At 34.9% G+C, this 23,381-nt stretch overlaps 1 protein-coding gene across 3 annotated transcripts; it reads left to right on the forward strand.

Annotated features, from left to right (window-relative positions):
• Positions 1-22,952, forward strand: LOC133311670 (golgin candidate 6-like). Of its 3 annotated transcripts, none has more exons than XM_061512754.1 (20): positions 1-179; positions 403-455; positions 925-974; positions 5,568-5,695; positions 5,769-5,821; positions 9,398-9,544; positions 9,675-9,748; positions 9,839-9,908; positions 10,987-11,040; positions 11,154-11,249; positions 14,112-14,162; positions 14,230-14,316; positions 14,411-14,524; positions 14,612-14,683; positions 17,366-17,551; positions 17,638-17,741; positions 17,905-17,953; positions 18,139-18,204; positions 19,998-20,762; positions 22,134-22,952. In XM_061512754.1, exons 2-20 carry the CDS (start codon positions 426-428, stop codon positions 22,689-22,691), a joined length of 2,754 nt encoding a protein of 917 aa, XP_061368738.1. In that variant the 5' UTR covers positions 1-179; positions 403-425; the 3' UTR covers positions 22,692-22,952. The 3 variants fall into 3 exon arrangements, with proteins under 3 accessions (XP_061368738.1, XP_061368732.1, XP_061368743.1); XM_061512748.1 differs by having other exon boundaries at positions 1-175; XM_061512759.1 differs by lacking the exons at positions 1-179; positions 403-455; positions 925-974; ... (1 more) ...; positions 5,769-5,821; positions 9,398-9,544 and having other exon boundaries at positions 9,846-9,908.
• Positions 22,953-23,381: the final 429 nt, after the last annotated feature.

Here is a 23,381-nt window from a genome sequence, read left to right on the forward strand (position 1 = left end):
AGACTGAAGGCTAAGCACTTAACTAAGCTTCGTAATTGGTCAAAACTCAAAACACTCTCTCTCTCTCTCTCTCTCTCTCTCTTACTTCCATTCCTGCACTCAAACCCTTGTTAAGCACTCGATTTCGGAAATAAAGCTCATCGCAAAGCACTTTATCTTCGTATTCGTAGGATCGGTTGGTTCGCTTTTGTTCTTATCATATATATATATATATATATATATCTTGGAAGTAGAATCCATTTTCCTGCATTTCCCGTGAAAATATCGTTTTAGGGTTCTAAGGAATTAAATTCCTCAATGATTATCTTTTGTGCTTCGATTATGATATTCTTTTCCGTAATGCTAATTATTGACTTAAATCAGATTGCATGATTTTCCTTTTTTTCTTTTCCTCCATTCAAGGATTCTGGAGCAGTCTGTGATCAATGAAAATGGATTTGGTGTCCGGTTACAAGGTAATTTTGTCCCTTATCTCTTCACTGTTTTGTTCTGTTGCCTCAGTATTTGTGCGGATGTGTAACTCGAATTAATGAAAATGATTGCATGAATTTTGTTTAATTCAACTATTATTCAGCCCATCTCTTACAATTATTGTTCGTCAACACTCCATTTGTAGATAAGATATAAAGCCACACTAATTTCTAAAATGATTCGATGTTGTTATTATTTTTTCTTTTTGGAAGATTTTAATACTGTTTTTTGTTGGAAAAAGAAGAATATTTTGTGTTGGTTTTAATACTAATATTTGGTTCTGCTTTCCCCTCAGTTAACTGTATAGTCTGTCCAAATTTATTTGTAAATTGCTAGTTTAATATATTAATCTCAGTGCTTTCATTTGGTTGTTAGTAACTTGAGGTTATACGCTAATTTTAATTTATCGGTGTTTGTGTTCATGTGTAAATTAATATCTTAATTATGGTGCAGGGGGTTGTTGGGCTTGTTTTTGGAAACGAGAATTCTTCAAATGAAGATAGGTAAAGTGGTTTTAATGTTCTTAAGATTCATTTCTATCGTTTGCTATGTTTTACACACCTCTGCCTGATTCTTTGGAAGCCTCCTATTCGACTTAGAACTGTAGTTTAAGATTTCCTTGAAGTATTATGTTATGTTCATTCCCAATCTTCATTTTTCCATCAGTTTTTAGTTTTATCCATTTCGTAACAGCTTCTGTGGTAGAATATAGGGTCCTGAAGAGTATTCTCCTTTTTGTTTTAAAAGGCTTTCTGGATTTAGTCATTTACCTGATTTTTATGCAAGTCTTCTATTTTATAGTTCTTCAAACTTCAAAGTCTTTAATATAATGAGTATGTATTACTGCATAAGTATTCTTTAAACAACCCATCTTATTCATTAGTTGGATGCAATGCTTCCTGAACCTTAATGGATTCATTAGGTATACCAATATTGATCTGCTGTGCCTCAAATAAATGAATGTTGCGGTGGTCAAAGTTCAGTTTGCTGAAACCTATGAGAAACACAATGCATGCTTTCTTTATTATGATAGTTATCCTAAAAATACTTTCCAATGATATTTCGTAAAAGATGTCTGACTTATTACATATTGGTGAAAGATTAAAGGAGAGCTGTATATTCTGATCTCTGGGTTATAACTTATAAGTCATTTGTTCTCACCTTTGTGCTTATTGCTGTGCACTTTGATCATGGTTTAGACGAGGTTCAATTGTTATCTAGCTATGTTTTTTGTCTTGAAAGTAACTTAATAGTATAAAATGTCCATATAGTGTTTGGTATAGATTTTAATTTTTAGCACTTATGAATGAGATGTTACTTCTTAATAATCTATATTAGCTTGGCCATGTATTTGGGGGCCATTTGTTATGTATTATAGGATAAGGCCAGAAGGTATAGGACCTGATAGTATAAACCCTTAATAAAATTTTAACAGTATGTAGTGTTTGGTGTGATATCGTATAAGATACTATATTTTATAAGGTAATAAGATCTTATGTTTGGTGATATACTATATGACATTAAATAGGATAAAATTATTTATTTATTTTTTTAAATACCCTTTACCTAAAAATATACTTTTTTTTAATATATATGAATAGAAAGCAAGAAAAAGACAAAATAAAAAGCACAAAACAAAGAGGGCAAAAGCTAGCCCATTCCCCCGCCTGGGATGACAAACGCCGACAGTGTCTTCCTGGAGAAGAAATATTAAAGGACGCGAAGGCTCCACAAATATAGATTCATCCGACATTGAAGCATCATTAAGGGGAAGAGTAGCAAGAAAATCAGCACAAAAGTTAGCCTCGCGGTAGGCATGAACAACCAAAATATGCCAATCCTGATCTAAAAGTGCTCGTATCCAAGTCAGTAAACGAGACTCGTGAGCTGTTGCACCCCATCTGGTGAGCAAGGCGACCACCAAAGTGGAGTCGCTTTCAAGAATCAATCGACGCCAGCCTCTATGCCAAGCAATAGTGAGACCATGCCAAACTCCCCAAAGCTCTGCTGAAAAAGCATTACAGATGCCAATACGGAAGGAAAATCCACCAAGTCAAGCACCTTGAAAATTCCTAAATAAACCACCACAAGCTGCAGCACTAGGAGCTCCCCTTGCAGCCCCTTCCGTGTTTAATTTGATATGACCAAAAGAAGGAAACTCCCATCGAACAAGCATATTCATAGGACGAACATCAGAATCAAAACTGTTCAATATGGCTGCACACTGACTAGTAATGCTAGATGAGGAATGTGGTAATGTAGGTGCAAACAAATGAGAATGAGCAATGATATTTCTCCAAAGCCAAACTTGATAAATATTAACAATAAAAAATGTAGACAAATTTGGAACCTGAAACTTATCCAAAAACCATAAGTCATGCAACCAAAAGAACAAGTCTACCGAGAAAAAATCATCCTGTTTGTCCAAAGGAACAAATTCACACCAAATCTCACGGATCACTGCACAATCCCGGAAAGCATGAAGTATCGATTCATCCTCAAGGTTACAGACACGACAAATTCTATTAACGTGGGACCAAGAAGCTATCCAATTATTAACTGGAATTTTACCATGGACTAACTTCCACATCAAGAGTTTCATATGGTGAGGGCCTCGCCATTTCCAGATTTTGGACCAACACCAATCATCCCAACCAAGGGGATCTAAGTCAGTAGCCCCACTTATCAGCAAATACAAAGTTTTAACAGATATCAATTCCCCCGAAGGTAAGGACCAATGTTTTTGATCAGGAGGATCCAGTGCAGTAGGGGGAAGAGCACTTCGAAAATAAGGAATCACATTCTAAGGTAACCAATTTTGCAGAATGTCAATTTGCCAATTCCTTGACTCAGAAACGTAATCAATTAACAACTTAGACAGTTCACTTACAGGGACAGACGAGGCCATAGCACCAAGAGAGATATCCTTGAATAGCCAGTGATCAGTCCAAAAATGAATATTTCTCCCATCTCCAATTCTCCATGCCATCTGGAGATTAAGTAGATCCCAAAGACGACAAAGATTACTCCAAAGGTGCGAGGACGCAGAAATAGGCGTGAAGGAGATAACATCATTATTACAGTATAGGGCGAAAAGAACCCTCCTCCAAAGTGATTGGTCCTCAGAGCAGAGGCGCCAAACCAACTTCCCTAAAAATGCATCATTCATCAAGGTCAATTTCCTTAGTCCCAGGCCACCTTTTTCTTTTGGACGTTGGAGAACATCCCAACCAATGGCATGTACTTAGCGATGCAAGGGAGAGTCACTCCAAATAAATGATCTACATAATTTTTCAATCTCCTAACAATACCAATTGGAAGCTTCCCATATTGCATATGAAAATACGGAATGGAAGCCATAACCGACCTTGCTAGAGTAATTCTCCCAGCTTGGGATAATGTGAGCCACTGCCAACTTCCAAGTTTGGAAGAAATTTTATCGATAATATGAACAAAATATTGTTTCGTAGCTCTACCATGAATCATCCAAGCCCCAAGGTAACGGCCAATATTTCTAGTACGCTTGAATCCACACATAGAGGTCGGATCATCCCTAAGATCTAAATTTATTCATCCCTAAAATTATACTTTATTCATCTAAATTTGTTTTAATTTTTGGAGAAATAAAAGTCCCTAAGATCTACAGAAAAATAGCCTCATAACCAATATGTACATTCAATGAAAAAAACTCAGATCTACATACAGTTATTAACAAAATTCTAATAAAAATCTAGATCCAATAACCAATGATAGATTTAGGGGGGTGTTACAAGATCCTTGGATCCTCATGATGGTCTAAATTCACATTTATATGTTTAAGGGTTATTTTTTTAAAAATATTCATATGCACTAATTTCTTTTAACTATCTATGCATTACTATATAATTAAGTTATGAAATTTAATTTTACTATTCTGCTTATGTTGTTTTTATTATGTATAATTGATCAATCTTAAAAAGAATATGTTAGGAAGCCGTTGCCTTAAGGGGCATCACAGGGGATCAAAATAATATCAGATTTGATATTAGATAAGATAAAAAGTTGTTAGGCAGTGGATTTTTAAAAGATTAGGCAGTAATTGGAGTTATCATGTAGTTAGGATTTGAAATTATCAAGTAGTTATATTGTAGGATAAGATAGTTATCTTGTAGGGGAAATTGTTATTTAAGGGAAGGGGGTTAGGGAAAAGATAAACAGAAAAGTTGAAAGAGGTTGTGGGAGAGATTAGAGCCTCTCGAAAGCTCTAAACTAGTTACCTTTTTATTTGTTTCCCTTTTCAGTTGTTGTGAAAGAATTGCCCTTTGGCCAAAAATGCATCCTTAGTTATTGTCATTGACTGGCTCAAGAATCATGTTATCATGGTTACCGTTGACCTATTGGGAAATTGGTATGGTGCACTTGCCGCCTACAATTTGTAGTGAGGAAGTTTTTAGGGTTGTAATGGGGAAGTATTTAGGTGAGCTTATATATAAAACACAATCAAGCCTAGTTACACCCTCAAGGCCTGTTAAGTTATCTATCATTTTAACATATAAAGAGGCATTTGTTGGATAAGCTTATACAATACAGTGCTCGCACCAAACAACTTATAAATTCATAATGAATTGTTTTGGTTTATCCTATCATGCATAATAAGGCGTGCCAAACATGCCTTTGATGTGTTAGTTGTTTTGCTTCATGAGGACTAGGAGTGCTAATAGTCTTCTATATCTGAACTATGAATGACTGAAGATGTGCGCATAGAAAATTTTTCTGCTACTCCTTGCTGTTGCCGCCTGTTGATCTATATCATATTTGTTGAAATTAATTTCATTACTTGTTGATTTCTGTCCGCTTGCACATCAAATATCCTTTGGTTTTTTTCTTTTTTTGGGAACAGTCTATCATTGCATACTACTTTTTAATTTAAAAGCAAGTGTCGTTATGTTTATTTTATTTTTTTCAATCATTCCAGTATAGGGATTTTATTTCATTTCTTTTAACAGCTTACTGTTTGATTTAACTTTTACATTTAATACATATGTGACATTGCCCAAATATGATGGAGTATCTTCTACTCATGACATATTTGATATGCCTGCTATTTGTCTCAATAGCTATGTTGAACGCTTGCTCGACCGGATAAGCAATGGTAAACTAGCAGAGGACAGAAGAAATGCTACTATTGAGCTTCAGGCTATTGTATCAGAAAGTCAAGCCGCCCAGTTAGCATTTGGGGCAATGGGTAGATTTCTTCTCTAAACAAGTCGTTGCCATTTTCTCCCGTCATATGTAATATTTTCAATACATCTTTGCAGGCTTTCCTATAATGCTAAGTGTCTTAAAGGAAGAACGTGATGATGTTGAGATGGTGACAACTTTCTTCCCTTTCATGTTTTCTTTCTAGTTCCTATTGTTGTTTTGTTTGCATTAATCAAGGTTCCATATAATCAGGTTCATTGTTTAATGTTGAAAATTTTAAAAACTTTGAAAGTGAATTGAGTGAGCCTTTTTATCAGCGGTTCAATTATTAGATTAGTAATTTAGTTCACCATGTCAAGCTTAATATACAGATAGCAAATTTTTTGAGCTTTGGATGTTCACCCCATAAGACTCTCACCATTTTGACGGAGTTTTTTTTGTTAATTGCAATCTTGACTATTAGACTATCAAAAAATTTCCTTTGGTTCTTGAAATCTTCAAGTTGAACATCCATCTATTTCTTCTAAATCCCATACTATCCTTTCTAAACATTCATATAATCCACTTTTAACTTCAAAATGAGCTCTAAATGAAGGATTATAATTTAATTGTGGGTTAAGGTAGTAGCCTGCAAACATCTTTCATTAATGACTTACCATATAGGCAAATAACTAAAGAATGGGAAAAAATTGAAATAGTTTTTAAACCAAAGACTAAAAATTTTCATCTAAACTAAACTCGATAATTTTCCTTTTGAATGCCATTGAAGGAAAAAACAATTTTCTCCTTAGCCCAATCAAAATGAAGCCCATGGTTGGCTTCTTGTCTGAATCAACCTTGTCCAAGCAAATCAATCAAATCATAATGTTTTTTCGAAACCCTTTGTCTGAATCAACCATGTTTGGTCAAAGGTTAAGTGCCCTTAAAACAAATCACGATCTTTTTCCTAAACCCCTTGTCCAAAACCACGTCTACAATAAACATCCCTGATGCACTTACAGTTGGCCCATTGCACATGGCCCAACTATTGATTCAGGAAGCCCAGAGTCAACCAGAGTCGTGGACCAATAAATATGGACCAATTGTTAAAAGAATCAGTAATTTGAAATATAACAAATTACAATCAAATCCAAGTCCAAATGAAGTATCAGATATGATTGCGATTTGTTTGACAAGAAAAGGAAAGCAACACATTTGACATGATTTGAGATATAAGATTTGGGACGTATTTTGAATGATTTAATTGTAATTATTTATTTATTTTTAGAGGTTAATTGTCATTATGATTATTTTAGGAATTTTCCTTATTTTTAGGATTTAAGATTTTTGAATTTTGAATCAATTTGTAATTAGTCTATAAAAGGTTCTTATGACCCTTATTTTAGGAGTTGAATTTTGTTATTTGATAATTAGAAATTGGGTTACTCTTTTGATAAAATTCCAACTTTCTGTTTAGCCACTTTTCTATGCGCTTTCGGCATCATTTGGTATCAGAGCACTAGGTTGCCTTCAACCAATGGCTGAACAGAATCGTAGAGGTCATCGATGGCGGAGTCGTGAAGATAAGGGACGTGGATTCGTTCCTAAAGGAGACAGACAATCGCGTCAGATAGACCCGCGTGACATAGAAAATGACGAGCTCGGAAGGCGGATCCAGGATTTGAAGCGACAACTTGAGCAAGCGTTAGATAAGAAAATCCAAGTTTTGGAGTGACTACTTGTGCAGACGCAGAGAAAGAGAATTCAAAATTTGGAGCAATGACTCATCCGAGTATGCATGAAAATCCAAATTTTGAAGCGAACTCTTGTGGAGGCACAGAGCATAGAAATCCAATATTTGGAGTGGCGACTTGCGTGGACAAAGTTGGGCATTCAATCCGAAGAAGGAATGGAATTAGAGGACGCATTCGATGACGAAGAAGAGGACGCCAATCCTTTGGGGATTCTAAACAAGGGATAGAATTGGAAAGTACGACCTGGAAATTAGTTCACTTTTAAAGATATCGAGATGCAAATCAACATTCCTGACTTTGAAGTTTATGATCATAATCCAGTTTATGATGATTATCCGATTTATGATAATAATCCAATTTATGATAATTATCTGATTTGTGATGATTATTCAATCTACGACGATTATTTAGCTTGTGATAAATCTAATGGGGGATTAGATGATGGAGATTTAATCGAGGAAGAATTGTCATTTCAGATTCTACCTAAAGAGATTGAGATCAGTGAAGAAAAAGAAGATTCGAGGACAAATCTTTTCCTAGCACGGGAGAATGATGCACTACAGTTGGCCCATTGCATATGACCCACTATTGATTCAGGAGGCCTAGAGTCAACTAGAATTGTGACCCATTAAATATGGATCAATTGTTAAAAGAAGCAGTAATTTGAAATATAACAAATTACAATCAAATCCAAGTCCAAATGAAGCATCAGATATGATTGCAAATTGTTTGACAAGAAAAGGAAAGCAACACATTTGGCATGATTTGAGATATAAGATTTGGGACGTATTTTGAATGATTTAATTGTAATTATTTATTTATTTTTAGAGGTTAATTGTCGTTATGTTTATTTTAGGAATTTTCCTTATTTTTAGGATTTTAGATTTTTGAATTTTGAATCAATTTGTAATTAGTCTATAAAAGGTTACTTATGACCCTTATTTTAGGAGTTGAACTTTGTTATTTGATAATTAGAAATTGAGAACCTGAGGGTTACTCTTTTGAGAAAATCCCAACTTTCTGTTTAGCCACTTTTCTATGCGCTTTTGGCATCAATCCATTCTTTGTCTTTGCAAACTGGTTATCTTCCATTCATTGGGGGTGAACATTCTTATCAATGCTCAGTTGTTCTCATGGAGGCACCCCAAAGTTAGGTAAGATATGGCAAAGTGAGTCATGACCGGTCTCACCAAATCTCTTCCTTTGGCGAAGTGTTGCGATAGAGAAATTAGAGAAGTCATCAAATAAACTCAGGTTTTGATTTTTTTCCCTTACGGAATTGAGCTGTGCAAAGCGTTCAATACAACCTCTTTCTTTTCTCCATCAACATCTCTACATCATCTTTGTAATTTGCTGCTTTGTTCGTCATCACTTGAGCAATATTTTCTTCACCAAACTCATCAACAACATCATTAATCATCTTAAAAAGTTTATCAGCAGTTTTGGATATGTCAGATGCATCAATATAATTCAAGTATAGATGGAAAGAAAGGGAGAAGACTGAATATCTAGATGATATCATGTGATATTAAGATTATTTCTCAATATATTTCATGATTTGTTTCTTTATTTTAGGAGCTCCCTATTTAGTATAAATAGAGATTAATGCTTTGCCTTTTGTATCACAACGATCACTTCATATCTCATCAATATCCACTATTATTTAGTCTTCTCCTCGTTTTCTCCATCTATGCCTAAATCCCTATAATTTCAACCATTGTATCTTGCCAAATTGGTATTATGCCCAAATTTTAAATTCTTCTGTCATATTTAAAGCAATTTCCTGACTCATTTAATATCTGAATTTTCTGTATTTGACTTGGGGCTTTCACACTTAAGTGCTGACTTGTTTAATTTTAAAATTTATTTGGATAGTTATTTAAGTCAGCGTTGCATGGGTTCTAAGATATTCTCTTCTGCACAGGTTGGCTTTGCCAATCATCAACTTGTTATGCTTTTTGTTTTCAAAATATCTCCCAAGTATGAGTTAAATAGCAATTTTATTCATGCAGGTTCGTGGTGCTCTGGAAACTCTTGTAAGTGCATTGACTCCTATTAATCATGCAAAAGGGCCGAGTAATGAAGTTCAGCCAGCTTTGATGAACACCGATTTGCTTTCCAGAGAAACAGAAAGTATCTCTCTTCTTCTAAGTTTGTTGGTAAGATTTTTTCACTTAAATAGTGAAAGTTATCCTCAATTACGTCACTCAAGGTTTCCATGGTTTGTAGGCTTTTGCATTTATCTAATAATATTTTCTTGGTAATTTTTCCGTGGGTGTATTTTCCCAGGCAGAGGATGATTTTTATGTACGATATTATACTCTGCAACTATTGACTGCCCTTGTCACTAATTCTCCACAGAGGTATTAGTTTTATGGCTTCCCTTTTGGTTCAATGCATGCAATTGATAAATAATCTTGCTTGGAAAGCACACTTGCTGAGTTCCTCTTCAGGTTACAGGAAGCTATATTGACCATTCCACGTGGTATAACTCGGCTAATGGACATGCTTATGGATCGTGAGGTACAAGACTTGAAAGCTCCATAGGATAACCTTTTTACATTTAATTGTTGATTATATATATATATGTGTATGTATGTATATATATATATAGAGAGAGAGAGAGGGCAGTTTGGAACAGGAAACGATTTACTCCTTCGCAATGCTAGTAGCTTATCCTCTTCTAAGATAAACCATAAGTCAATTTATTTTTCACTTCATTAAGTCTTGTTTTATTACTTCCCCAATTAAGTTTTGGTCGACCTTTTCTTTTCTTTATGTTATGCTCTCGACAACAAATTTGTATTCTTACCAGAGCATCTAGGGTCCTTGTCTTCGAAGAATATGCCCAAACCATCTCAATCCATGTTCTCTCTTGTATTTCTTTTAATTGAATATCTTAACTTCTTATTCTATCCATCCTTGTATGACCACACATTCACTTTAGCATCCTCATTTTTGGCTCCGGCACTCTCATTTTATGTTCATGATGCTTTTGTGCTGTTAGCCCCATATAGCATTCAGGGCTTTATTGCTGTTCCATAACTTTACTTAGCCCAAGAGGAATTTTAGGATCACATAAAAACCATGATGTACTGCATCATTTCATCCAATCTGCTTTGAATTAATGGCTTACATCCTTATCATTTTCTCCCCCGTTTTGCAATATTGATCCTAGATATCTAAATACATCTTTCTTGTTGTCCAACCATATTCACAGATTTTTGATCTCCTTCTCTTGTTGTAGTGAACTCACACTTCATGTATTCATAGATAAAACGTAACTTCTATTTAACGTAAATTCTTTAAATTCCAATGTATTTGCCCATATTTCTAATTTAGTGTTAACACCAGCCCTGTTCTCATCAACAAGAACAATATGTTTTTAAACTTTGGTACTTGTGTTTGTTCAAACTTTACTAATTATTTGGCGGCAATCTGATTGTTTAGAATCTTGAATGTTTACCATTAGAGATATTTCATATGTTTTGCTTATTGGCCCCCTTTGTGGGCAAAAGCTTGGAATCTGATAATTGTGTTTGACAATGCTGGTGCTTTGCTGCTATTGACACAGAGGAAATGATTAAGGTTTATCTTACAGGTAATAAGGAATGAGGCCTTGTTGCTTCTTACTCACCTGACCCGTGAAGCCGAGGTAACCTTTTTGGATCTAATGGTCAACCCTCACTTCTTCATTTTTTATTTTTTGGTTGTTCTTTTATTGGGTGCTAATTTTTTTTATAATCTAAATAATTCTTATGGTTGTAGGAGATTCAAAAGATTCTTGTCTTTGAAGGTGCATTTGAGAAAATTTTCAGTATTATAAAAGAGGAGGGAGGTTCAGATGGTGGCGTTGTTGTACAGGTGATTCGTGTTTTCCTTATGACAGTACTTCATTTAACATGCTTAAGTATGGTTATGAGCTACTTGATGTAAGATACATAATCCGTTATCCGTAAAGTTTTTATGGTCTAGATGGACCTTGCAAATTCTGAGCTGCCTGTGTTTATGGACCTATATATATATATACACACACACACACACACACACGTTAATTTCAAGTTATTCATAGATTCTAGACTCTACTTCTGTTGGTGTCCATTTATTTGTCATGAATCAATATGTACAAGCATGCTTATATTATATATATTTTATGCTTCCATTGCCTAGATTTATGTAGATTTGTATTATCTTGTCATCTTGTTTACACTATGTACTATGTAGTGAAAATTGCATTTTTATGATTGTTGACACAATGCTTTCATATCTAAATCTTATTTTGCAATTAGATTTTATGAGCATCGTAGGATTTAAAATATTTTTTCAGTCTAGATACCAACTCGTAAAATGGAATAAGGAAGAGGGCTCAGAACCCAAGGATAAGATGGTGGAAGCTAAAGGAGGAAAAACAGAGAGAGATCAAGGAAAGAATGTTGCATGAAAGAGCATGGGAGTTTGATGCAGGAGTAAATGAAATATAGAATGATCTGGCTATGTGTATTCAAAATATGGGAAGAAGGATGTTGGGAGAAAGCAAAGGAAATAAGGAAACATGGTGGTGGAATGGAGAGGTGCAGGAGACAATTAAACAGAAAAAGGAATGCTTTAGATCTTTGCATAAAAGTCCCAATGATGAGAACTTGCAAAAGTTTAGATTGGCGAGAAAAAATGCAAAGAAAGTAGTGCGAGAAGCTAGAGGCAAGGTTTTCGCTGATTTGTATAAAAATCTTGGGAGCAAGGATGGTGAAAAAGGAATATATAAATTTGCAAAAATGAGGGATAAGAAAAGTAAAGACTTTAGCCAAGTTAGATGCATCAAGGATGATAATCAAAAACTTTTGGTGAGAGATGAAGATGTAAATGAAAGATGGATGAACTACTTTAACAAGCTGTTTAATGGGGATAACGATAAAAGTGAGGTGGACTTGGAGGACGCTTATGATGATTTGAATAGAAGATTTGTGCGCAGAATCAATACACATGAAGTTAAGGAAGCTTTAAAGAAGATGAAAACCAATAAAGCCTTGGGACCCGATGGTGTCCCTAGTGAAGTGTGGAAAGGTCTGGGGGATGTGGCAATAAAATGGTTGACCAACCTTTTCAATAAGATTCTTCAGACAAATAAGATGCCTGATGCATGGAGGAAAAGTATGCTTGTGTCTATTTACAAAAACAACGGAGATATTCAGAATTGTTCTAACTATAGAGGCATTAAGCTAATGAGCCATACTATGAAGTTATGGGAGAGAGTTATTGAACATCGCTCGAGGAGAGAGACTAAGATTTATATAAATCAATTTGGGTTTATGCCAGGAAGATGTACCTTGGAAGCCTTTTGCTTGATGCGAAAATTAATGGGAAGATATCGAAAAAAGAAGAACTTACATATGGTGTTCATAGATCTTGAGAAAACATACGACATGGTCCCAAGAAAATTTTTATAGTGGATATGTGAAGGCAATCATGGATAGGTATGATGGGGCTACTACATGTGTGAAAGGTTGTAATGGAACATCAAGTTATTTTCCTATCACGGTAGGTGTACACCAAGGTTCGGCTCTAAGTCCTTATCTCTTTGCCTTAGTTATGGATGAACTAACAAAAAATATCCAAGAGGAAGTGCCATGGTGTATGCTTTTTGCAGATGATATTGTGTTTATTGATGAGACCAAAGACGGTGTTAATAGAAAACTTGAACTGTGGAGAAGCATGTTGGAATCTAAAGGATTCACGTTAAGCCAGAGCAAGACTGAGTATATAAAGTGAGTTTTCTTTGGTAAGAGATGTAGACCAAGATCCCATGCATCTAATTGGTCAAGAGGTACCTAAGAAAGTTGCTTTTAGATACCTGGGATCCATTTTGCAAAAAGGCGGAGAGATTGATGAGGATGTAAATCATAGAATCAGAGCAGGGTGGATGAAATGACGTAGTGCTTCTGGGTTGTGTGACTGCAAAATTCCCCTTAAACTAGAAGGAAAATTCTATAGAACAACAATAAGGCTTGCAATATTATATGGAGCTGAATGTTGGCTAACACATAGGCAACATGAACATAAAATGGGAGTAGCAGAGATGAGGATGTTAAGGTGGATGTGTGGTTAGACGAGGATGGATAAGATAAGAAATGAAGATATTCGACGTAAGGTAGGAGTATTACCGGTGGCTAAAAAGTTGAGAGAACATAGATTGAGGTGGTTTGGGTACGTAATGAGAAGGCCCCTGGATGCTCTCATAAGAACAAAAGTTTGTTACCAAGAGCTCGACAAAAAAAAAAGTAGAGGTGGACCCAAAGTTACTTGGGGGAAGGTAGTAAAACAAGACTTTTGGAGTGAAATATAGATTGGTGGACGGTGTGCCTTAGGACGGAATGGAGAAAAACTATTAGTATGGTGGAGAGTTAGACCCGTTGTTATTTCTATGTTCCAGATGTCTTTTTTTTAGTTCTTTTCCTCTTCATCTCCCCTTCTTCTTCTTTTCTCCTTCTTTTCCTTTATCTCTTTTCCCCTTCCCTATCTTCTTCTTCTTCTTCCTCTTTTATTTTTTTTATTTTTGTTTACACCCATTTTTTTTACTTTTATATTTATATGTATATTATTATTATTTTATTTTATTTTTATTTTTATCCTTTCATACCTTTCATTTGGATTCATCTACCACCGACCCCAATTAGTTTGGGATAAAGGTGTTGTTGATGTTGAGATACCAACTCATACTTTACTGTGCAGGACTGTCTTGAATTGTTAAACAACTTGCTTCGTACTAATGCGTCTAATCAGGTTTGTTGACTATGCTGTGTTTATTAAGTTCCCATCCTGGTATTGATTTCAACTATGTATGTTTTAGGTACTGCTAAGAGAGACTATAGGACTTGATTCATTGATATCAATTTTGAAGCTGAGAGGAAATGCTTACACTTTTACTCAACAAAAGGTTAGATGCTTTCATTTCTGTGACTTTAGTTTATGCTATTACTGAATCCATTTATCTAACTGTTTTGTCTTTGTTATAAACATCATACCAGTAGACAATCAATCTGCTCAGTGCGTTAGAAACCATTAACTTGTTAATAAAAGGAGGTTCTGAGGCTGATCCTGGGAAAGATATGAATAAGCAGGCAAATAAGACAACTCTAGTTCAGGTTTGTCAAAAACTTAGTTTTTCATGATGATTGCATAAAATATCAATCTGGTGATCTTATACTGTTACTTGATGGATTTGGTTGTAGAAAAAGGTATTGGATCATTTATTAATGTTAGGTGTTGAAAGCCAATGGACCCCTGTTGCTGTTCGCTGTGCGGTAAGATTGATTTCTTATGCCTACACTCTTATTGTATGCAAACTGAAAACAAGTCCAACAAGATGACTTAAAAAACTTAAATTGTATTACTACTCACCCCTCCTCCTCCCTCCCTGACATTGAAAGAATAGTTGGCTACTTTAGCTTTCCTGGTATTATTGAAACAGAACAAGTTGAACTTGAACATTTTTGCTTAAACTCAAATATTGTGCTAATTGATGATTCTTCTTGTCATTCTCCCTCATTTGATTTCTTTCCATATTGTAGTTAGAATTTGTTTGATGTGCATAACTGCATATATGATTTGATACTCAGTCACATGCTATATATAGAAAAATATACATATACTGATATACTAAGGCCTGGTAGTATTTGACAACATAGTTGTTAGTATTGTATGGTAAGCTGAAATTGGATATGTGTAATGTATTGGAGACTATCTTTTTTAGCAGAATGTCATATGGCTTGAGTATCAACTGACACATGCCTAGTGTCAGATATTTAAAGTCAGTTAAGACAAACTAGTAAGGACCAAAATTTCATCAAATCTTACCCGCTCAATAGTTGGCAAACAAAGACACTTTTTATTTTATTTTATTTTTCATTTTGCAGAAAAATCATGAAAATTAGTAAGGATGTAAACACTCACAACCCTCTGCTTTCCTGTGAACTGTCAACTAAACAGATTCTTAGGCTGTAGTGACTCTGACGGAGACCCATACTGTCATTTCTTAACTTTGATCAGACACATAAGAGTTGAGACCTGAATTAGTTCTACACTTTGCTTTGTTTCATGCAGTTTTAACTCTGAGAGTTGAGACTACATAGTTCTGCATCTCTATGAGTTACATGGATCTTTTTTGCTCTTATGTTAATCCTGAGATTCCATTAAAAAGGACTTAGATCTAGATGGCCTCTTTGAAGACCTATTTTTTTGTTTTTGGAGGATGTAAGGGAGTGGGAAAAGGCTTTTCTGTTAATCCAGGGATCATAAATTTCTTATGTTCTCTTCGATGCTCTTTTTTAAATTGAAGACTGTAGGTGTGAAGATGTGCGATGCAGTAATATGATCAGGAGGTCTATGTCTTCTCAGTTTTATGTGATACACATTAAATTTATTTTCTTATTCTATTATTTATGGCATGTTAACTTGTCAAGATTGAAAGAGTTATCAAGTAATATCTTTTCCATTCTTATGTTTTAAATGTATGTGTCGTAACGATACATATGCTTCAATGTCTATATTTTTTATTTATATGTTCAATTAATGGTGCACGTTCATACAGGATACCAACAACTATATTTTACAACGCTTGATTTTATTTTCATTGTTTAGTATTGAATTTACTGTCATTCCAGTTCTTTGAACTTTTCACAAATTATGATGCATTAATTTATTTACCTAAAAATGTAAACATTCTCTTTATATTTTTAATTTGCTGGTATAAAGCAAAAGAAATAGCTTTTTTTTTTTTCTTCATTACATTGTTATTTTCATTCTGTACAGTGTACACTGCAGCTGATATCTAGATATAGTTATATATCACTATTCTGTTTGTGTTAGAAATATATAAAACTATTAATGTAACCTCACCCAATACCTTAAGGTTTTGGGTTGAATTGGTTCTTTACATGATAACCTCATGTCCCGGGTTCGATCTTCACCACCCTCCACTTTCTGTTGTGGAATTTCTTAACGTAGGTAGGTGGGCCTGTGCATTATCCACCCTTCAAGCCTAGTGGGCTTTCGTGTGAGCGGGCGTGTTAGAAATATATAAAACCATTAATATAACCTCACCCAATACCTAGGTTTTGGGTTGAATTGATTTTTTCCAATTTGATGTTTTTGTAAGTCATGAGAAAGCACTACCTTGTAATTGGATGAAATTAGTTCGTCTTACTGACAACTTCGAGTGACATTTTTTCCCAACAAAGTCATCCCCTTGCCCATGGTTAGTTAAACTTGGGAATATTGATTTATGAAAATATATATGTATATATTGATTTATGAGAAGACCGGTAGCCGAGAAGATGAGAGAACGTAGATTGAGGTGGTTTGGGCACGTGATGAGAAGACCCATGGATGCTCCTGTAAGAACAGAAGTTTGTTATCAAGAGCTAAACACAAAAAAAGGCAGAGGTAGGCCGAAGCTTATTTGGGGGAAGGTAGTAAAACAAGATTTAATGGAGTGAGATATAGATTGACGGACAGTAAGTCTTAGAACGGAATGGAGAAAAGCTATTAGACCCGCTGTTATTCCTATGTTCAAGATGGTCTCTTTTTAGTCCTTTTCCCCTTCATTTCCCCCACTTCTTCTTGTCCCTTTCTTTTTTACTTTTATTTATTTATATATACATATATTTTTATTTTATTTTATTTTATTTTATTTTATTTTATTTTATTTTATTTATTTTTTATTTTATTTATTTTTTATTTTTTATTTTTCAACCGCTTTATATCTTTCATGTGGGTTCATCTACCACCGACCCCAATTAATTTGGGATAAAGGTGTTGTTGATGTTGATGTTGATGTATATATTGATTTATGAATATATATATATATATATATATAGGTTCTGAACTGCTTTATGCTTAGTTTGTTTGTAAGACCCTTTTCTATTCATGAAGAAGTATGAAGGTGCGCTTCAGTTATATGCTGCTAAACTTAAGTCCTTTGCTAGGCATTGGGGTGTATTGGGGATATGATTGCTGGAGATTCAAAGAATCGTGATGTTATTTCTAGCAAAGTTCTTGGAGAGGAGCCACAGGTCGAACTTGCTCTGAATTCCATACTTAGAATCATTTTGAGGACTTCTAGCATGCAAGAGTTCATTGCAGCTGATTATGTTTTCAAAAGCTTTTGTGAGGTTGGTAATGCTAATGCATGCTTCTTTCATGATTTAGTTCTTTAGAACATTCCTTGTTACCATATTTATTACAAAATTTAAATCAGAAAAATACCGATGGACAATCAATGCTGGCATCCACACTAATTCCACAGCCATATTCCATGAATCATGCACCCCTTGAGGAGGACGTCAATATGTCTTTTGGAAGGTTTGTTGTTTGTGCTTTAATGACTGCACTTATTTCTAATTTGTTGCTGCTGTTAGATTTTATATGGCAAATCCTTGTTCATGCGCATATCCTAAATTATGACATCTTCTGTTCAGATGCTATCTTCAATCGATTTTAAGATTATAAATTGTTTCTCTTTCAGCATGCTATTACATGGTCTTACTTTGGGTGAAAATGATGGTGATCTTGAGGTTTGTGATGCTTGTTTTATATTCATTCCAGATTTGTCTTGCAAGCTAATGCCAGCTGAAATGTTGGCAGCATTGCAAATAAACTTTGGCCTTTGATATTTGTACCTGTACAATACAAGTCTATTTTCACAATTGGTTAATTATTGTGTGATAACTATCTGGCTAACATTTTGTTGAAAACGTAGGTTTGTGGCAGAGCTGCTAGTGTTCTGTCGCATATATTGAAGGACAATCTCCATTGCAAGGAAAGGGTATGCATACAATTCCTCACCTCATTGTTTTCTTAACTTTGATCTATTAGCAGTTTTGCTGTAGCTAGGACTGAAGTCCATTGGGGAAAATTTTTTTAGGCTCAAGTCTTTTTAGTTTTATGACTAAAGGTTTGTTATAATAGAATCAATACACTCTTGGCATGTTTAGTTATATGAAAAGTATTCTAGTCTATAGTACTAAAAGGTTATTATTCGACATTGAAATTTGCTATCTATTTTACCTACAAATCCGAATTTTGTTTCTATCATAGCTGAACAGACGACAAAATAATCCTTTTGGGTCAACCACAAAGGCTCACATCTTGCTCCCCCTTCCGACTTTTAAGTATATTTTTTTTTGGTAGTAGTATTATTTAAATATAAATACAACTTTTAAGCATTATTTAAATATAACATTTTTAATTGGTTTACGTTCAGTTTTTAGATTTAAATGAGAGAAAATTATCATTCTATCACATCATATAAAAGGGCAACCCGTGTTATAAAGCTTCCACTATGCGTGGGGTACAAGGAAGGGTCAGAACCATTGTGTGGGTCTATAGAAGAAATCCTTGCCTTGCATTTGCAAAAGGTTGGTTACATGATTTGAACACGTGACCTGGTCACATGACAACAACACCAACCATTGTGCTAAGGTTCCCTTTTATTCTATCATATCATATAATGAAATAAAATTTGATTTTTGCTTTTGACCCACATTACTGGTGCCTTTTCTACTTGTAATCATTGTGGTTGGAAACAGTAACATACATAATTCAAGCAAACAATATAGGAAACTTTTTTTAAAAAAAATGAAACAAATAAATTGAATAATATGAAAAAAATTGATGATATCTTTGGCATGCAATAGATTTTTCTCTCTCCTTTTCCAACTTGTCATTAATAATTATATGGATATTTCGTGATGCTGTTGTGTATTTTTGTATTTCTTCAATGCTTTTAGCATTTTGTTTTTATAAATTAAGGAGCCAAAGGTCCTTTTCTTGCATGGGTAGTTAGGATTTTGCCTTCTACTATTATCATGTTAGGTTTTAATTTTGTTGCTGATTGCAGCCTATGTGGGAATACTAGAATTATTTTTAGTGTGCCCTCTCCTTTTGAGAAATCAAACTCTTAAACTTCTTGCGTCTACAGGATAGTTGTTGATCATTATTGTTATTAGATTAAGAAGGTTCAATGGAGGTAAAACACAAAAATGAGTTGGGACATTTAATGTAATCTACAAGATCTGTGAGATGTTCTTTATCTGATGAGGCGAATACTTTAGTGTGGGAGACTTCCCCAAGTGGAGCATGTTTGGCCCTGCCATTGGATGCTGGTGTTACTTGGTGAATGTATATCTATTCACTTGATACGTATGAATTTTTCATGTGCATACTTAATGCCTACGTGTTTTTCATCATATTTTTCTTTTATATTTTATAAAATTTGATATGTTCTTTTTCATTCGTTTAAAGGATTTAACCCAAATGCAGCAGATGATATTTTTCCATGATTCCTAACATAAATTATTCAAAGGTTTTCTTTTGTAAGTGAACTTTATGTATTTAAGATTCATATTTTGCAATATAATCTATATGTTCATAAATACGGCTTTACATTTTGTCTTTATGCAGTTAGTAATACCTGGTTACTACTTCGATCATTTTATACTTCTTTTGTATAGATTGTATGTTCAAATAAATATGTAATGGTAGTATTGACATTGATATTAAAGAAAGGAAAAACAGAAAATCTGGTTGTGTTCAGAAATCTTATGAGAAAAGTTACAGGTTTTACGAATTGAAATTGAGGCACCGGTACCATCTTTAGGAGCTCCCGAGCCACTAATGCATCGAATGGTGAAATATTTGGCTCTTGCCTCTTCTGTGAAAAACAAAGATGGAAAGTCTAGTTCATCGGCAAACTCATATGTGCAAGGAATTATCTTAAAATTACTGGTTACTTGGCTAGCAGATTGCCCGGATGCAGTGCACTGCTTCCTTGATGCTCGCCCCCATCTTACTTATCTTCTTGAACTTGTGTCAAATTCGTCGGCGACAGTGTGCATAAGGGGTTTGGCAGCTGTTGTGTTGGGTGAATGTGTGATCTATAATAAATCGAGTGATAGTGCAAAGGATGCATCTGCCATTGTTGATATGATGAGTCAGAAAGTTGGGCTTAGTTCATACTTTGTAAAGTTTGATGAGATGCAGAAAAGTTTTGTGTTTGCCAGCGTGGAGTCATCTCTGAATCATAAATCATTCACTCGATCTTCAGCAGCTAGCATGGCAGATATTGCAGATTTAGAAAACGATTTTTCTGAACAGAAAAATATGGATCATCCAATTCTCTCTTCAATCTTGGATTCTTATTTTGTGAATCTTGTCAAAGGACTGGAGGCAGATATCAGAGAACAGATTGTGGAGGTTTATAGTCATCCAAAAATCAAGGTGGCTGTGGTGCCAGCAGAATTAGAACAGAAGAGTGGTGAAAGTGATGGTGAGTACATAAAGCGACTGAAAGCTTTTCTTGAGAAGCAGTGCTCTGAGATACAGGTATCATATTTACCCATATGTTCCTCTTAAAATATTCTTCCGAGGATAATTCATGAATTTGTTTTAGGTTACCTGCCTTACTGTAATTAGGAATTTTCAGTTTGAATGTACTAGTCCACCTTCAAAATTAATCAGATCATTTAATTGTGTGCTTTCAACTGGCATTATCATTTCCTTAATGTCAGACTCTGGAGTTTTGGTTTAAATGGTATATGCATGATAAAAATATAAATGAAAAAACTTGTTAAGTGTATGCTACGATGTGCCATTTTCAATATCTTTATCAGGTTGTTGTAGCAAGTCAGGCTTGTTTCTGATGGTTCTCACATAGTTAATCCATTATAAAAAAATATTAACGAATTATTGAATAATAGCACCTTATTATATTACTAACTATTTGGACATTTTTATTATACCACTGTTGAAAGAAACCTGCCACAAAAATGTCATGGCTGGATGGGTTTACTGTGGTGGCACCATGGTAGCTGCCATAAGCAAGGAACATCGGCTATGGTGCCTGCCTGCGTCAAAATGTTGGAGAAAGTTGAGGTTTTTCTCATTTTCCCTCATCTTCATCCAATATCTTCACCACTCTAGAAAGATTTGTGTTTTTGGCAAATCTGTGTTCAAAAAATAAAATGATAAACCTGATTAGGCAGCGCTTACCTTTGCAAAAATCATATTTCTCAGCTGCTTTGCGTTCCTTCTCTCTCACACACTGGTAACTATCTTGCCTTATCTGTCGAGTGTCTTTCATCTATCCTTTTTTAAATTTCCTTTTCTGTTTCTGGCTTTTCTTGTGCCTTTCACTCTGTGTGTCTCTGTCTCTTTATGTTTTTTTTTGTTTCTTAGCTTGTTTCTCTTAGGTAGTCCACTGATCCATGTGCTAAAAAGTTTGTAATCAATCCATCCTTACGCAATTATCAGCAGTTGTGTTCATTCCCCTCCTTAAATTCGGTTATCTACTCTCTCTTTTTCCTCATATATTTTTATTTGAGTTTGTGATACTTTTGGCTAGTTTTATTTGCTAAAATGTTTTTATTATGTTTTGTTGTTCTTGATATAAGTTGTTAGGTTTTTCATTTATATTCTCCAGGTACTTTTTGTGTACATTTTTCTTTTTTTTAAAAATAACTTGGCCACCATGCTTCTGCCATAGACTGCCACACCATCTGGCATAAATCCATGGTGGATTTCTAGCTTGCCACCATAGGCTGCCATTCACCTTTGCCAAGCCTGGTTTATACCATGCCCGTGACAAAGAACCCTACACAAGAATACGAGTATGTTAGGGAGTCCGGACTGTACAAACATAACTATTATATGATTTGACAAGTCTTCATGATTTTTATTGATGCTTCATCATTTCAGGACCTCCTTGTTCGGAATGCTACTTTGGCTGAGGACCTTGCTAAGACAGGTGGAGGTAGTAATTTGCGATCTGAGCATAGAGTGAGTGGGAGTTCACAGAGAGTTCAAATCGAGACACTCAGTAGAGATCTCCAAGAAGCATCTCAAAGGTTGGAGATGCTGAAGACAGAAAAAGCCAGAGTTGAATCTGAGGCAATAATGTACCATAATTTAGCTGGAAAGATGGAAGCTGATCTAAGAAGTCTTTCTGATGCGTACAATAGTCTTGAGCAATCTAACATCCAACTGGAGAAGGAGGTGAAAGCACTGAAGAGTGGAGGGCCCTCAACATTCCCAGATGTGGAGGCAATAAAAGCTGAAGCAAAGGAAGAAGCTCAGAAGGAGAGTGAGGGCGAACTGAGTGATCTGCTTGTATGCCTAGGGCAAGAACAGAGCAAGGTGGATAGACTTAGTGCTAGATTGCTGGAGTTGGGGGAGGATGTTGACAAACTACTTGATGGCATTGGAGATGATGCTGGGAATGTTGATGATGGTGACGATGAGGAAGACACTGAATAATGTACCATCATCATCTAGCCTCTGCAGGCTTACTTTGTAGATTTCTTGTTAAATTGTACAGTCTAAACATAAGCTATGGAGAATGGGACAGAAACATGTTCCGGGGTTGATTTTAAATTATAACTTCATCTGGACCTCTTTGGTGTTGGTGTTTGTTACGCAATATTTGTTGATTAAATTGTCTCTCATAACTTTCTTTCTTTGTTCATCTTTCTTTTTTTTTTTTTTTTTTTTAAACCTGTCAAATTGGGAGAAAAAATATAGTGGCCTGTATTTCTATCCTGATTATGTTTCTTAATGATGTAACCGGATTATTTAAAATACACTAAGGCTGTATTTTAATGGTTCATTTCAAAATTTACTAGATTCTAAGATGCGCTGGTGCAATTCAGTTTTCATCATTTTCAAATAGTTATTAATATACTTGGAATTTCAATTTTTAATACAAAATTAAACACGAGGTGCTTACGCGCTGCATAACCAGTTTGTACCCCGCTAATCTACTGCAGAAAGCCTCCGCCACCACCATTTGCTATGGTCTTCATCCCTTTTATACCCAGTAAGATTGCCTTACCTCACTAAGGTACTTAGGTAAAACCAGATCTCCTCTTATAATCTTTTCTCCAAACACCATGTTTTTCTTTAGACAATAAAATTCAAAGGCAAAAGTAGATTTTTAAGTGAAGTCAC

This window comes from Gastrolobium bilobum, unplaced genomic scaffold (assembly GCF_033153095.1).
Source record: "Gastrolobium bilobum isolate Gb01-03AN ecotype WA unplaced genomic scaffold, APGP_CSIRO_Gbil_v1 utg10314, whole genome shotgun sequence".
Classification (NCBI taxonomy): Eukaryota; Viridiplantae; Streptophyta; class Magnoliopsida; order Fabales; family Fabaceae; genus Gastrolobium; species Gastrolobium bilobum.

Coding starts and splice junctions, on each gene's coding strand:
- LOC133311670 (XM_061512754.1), top strand. CDS start 426: ATGAAAATGGATTTGGTGTCCGGTTACAAG. Junction 11,250..14,111: donor ATGGTGGCGTTGTTGTACAG/GTGATTCGTGTT, acceptor TTTACTGTGCAG/GACTGTCTTGAATTGTTAAA. Junction 14,684..17,365: donor CTGTTGCTGTTCGCTGTGCG/GTAAGATTGATT, acceptor GTCCTTTGCTAG/GCATTGGGGTGTATTGGGGA.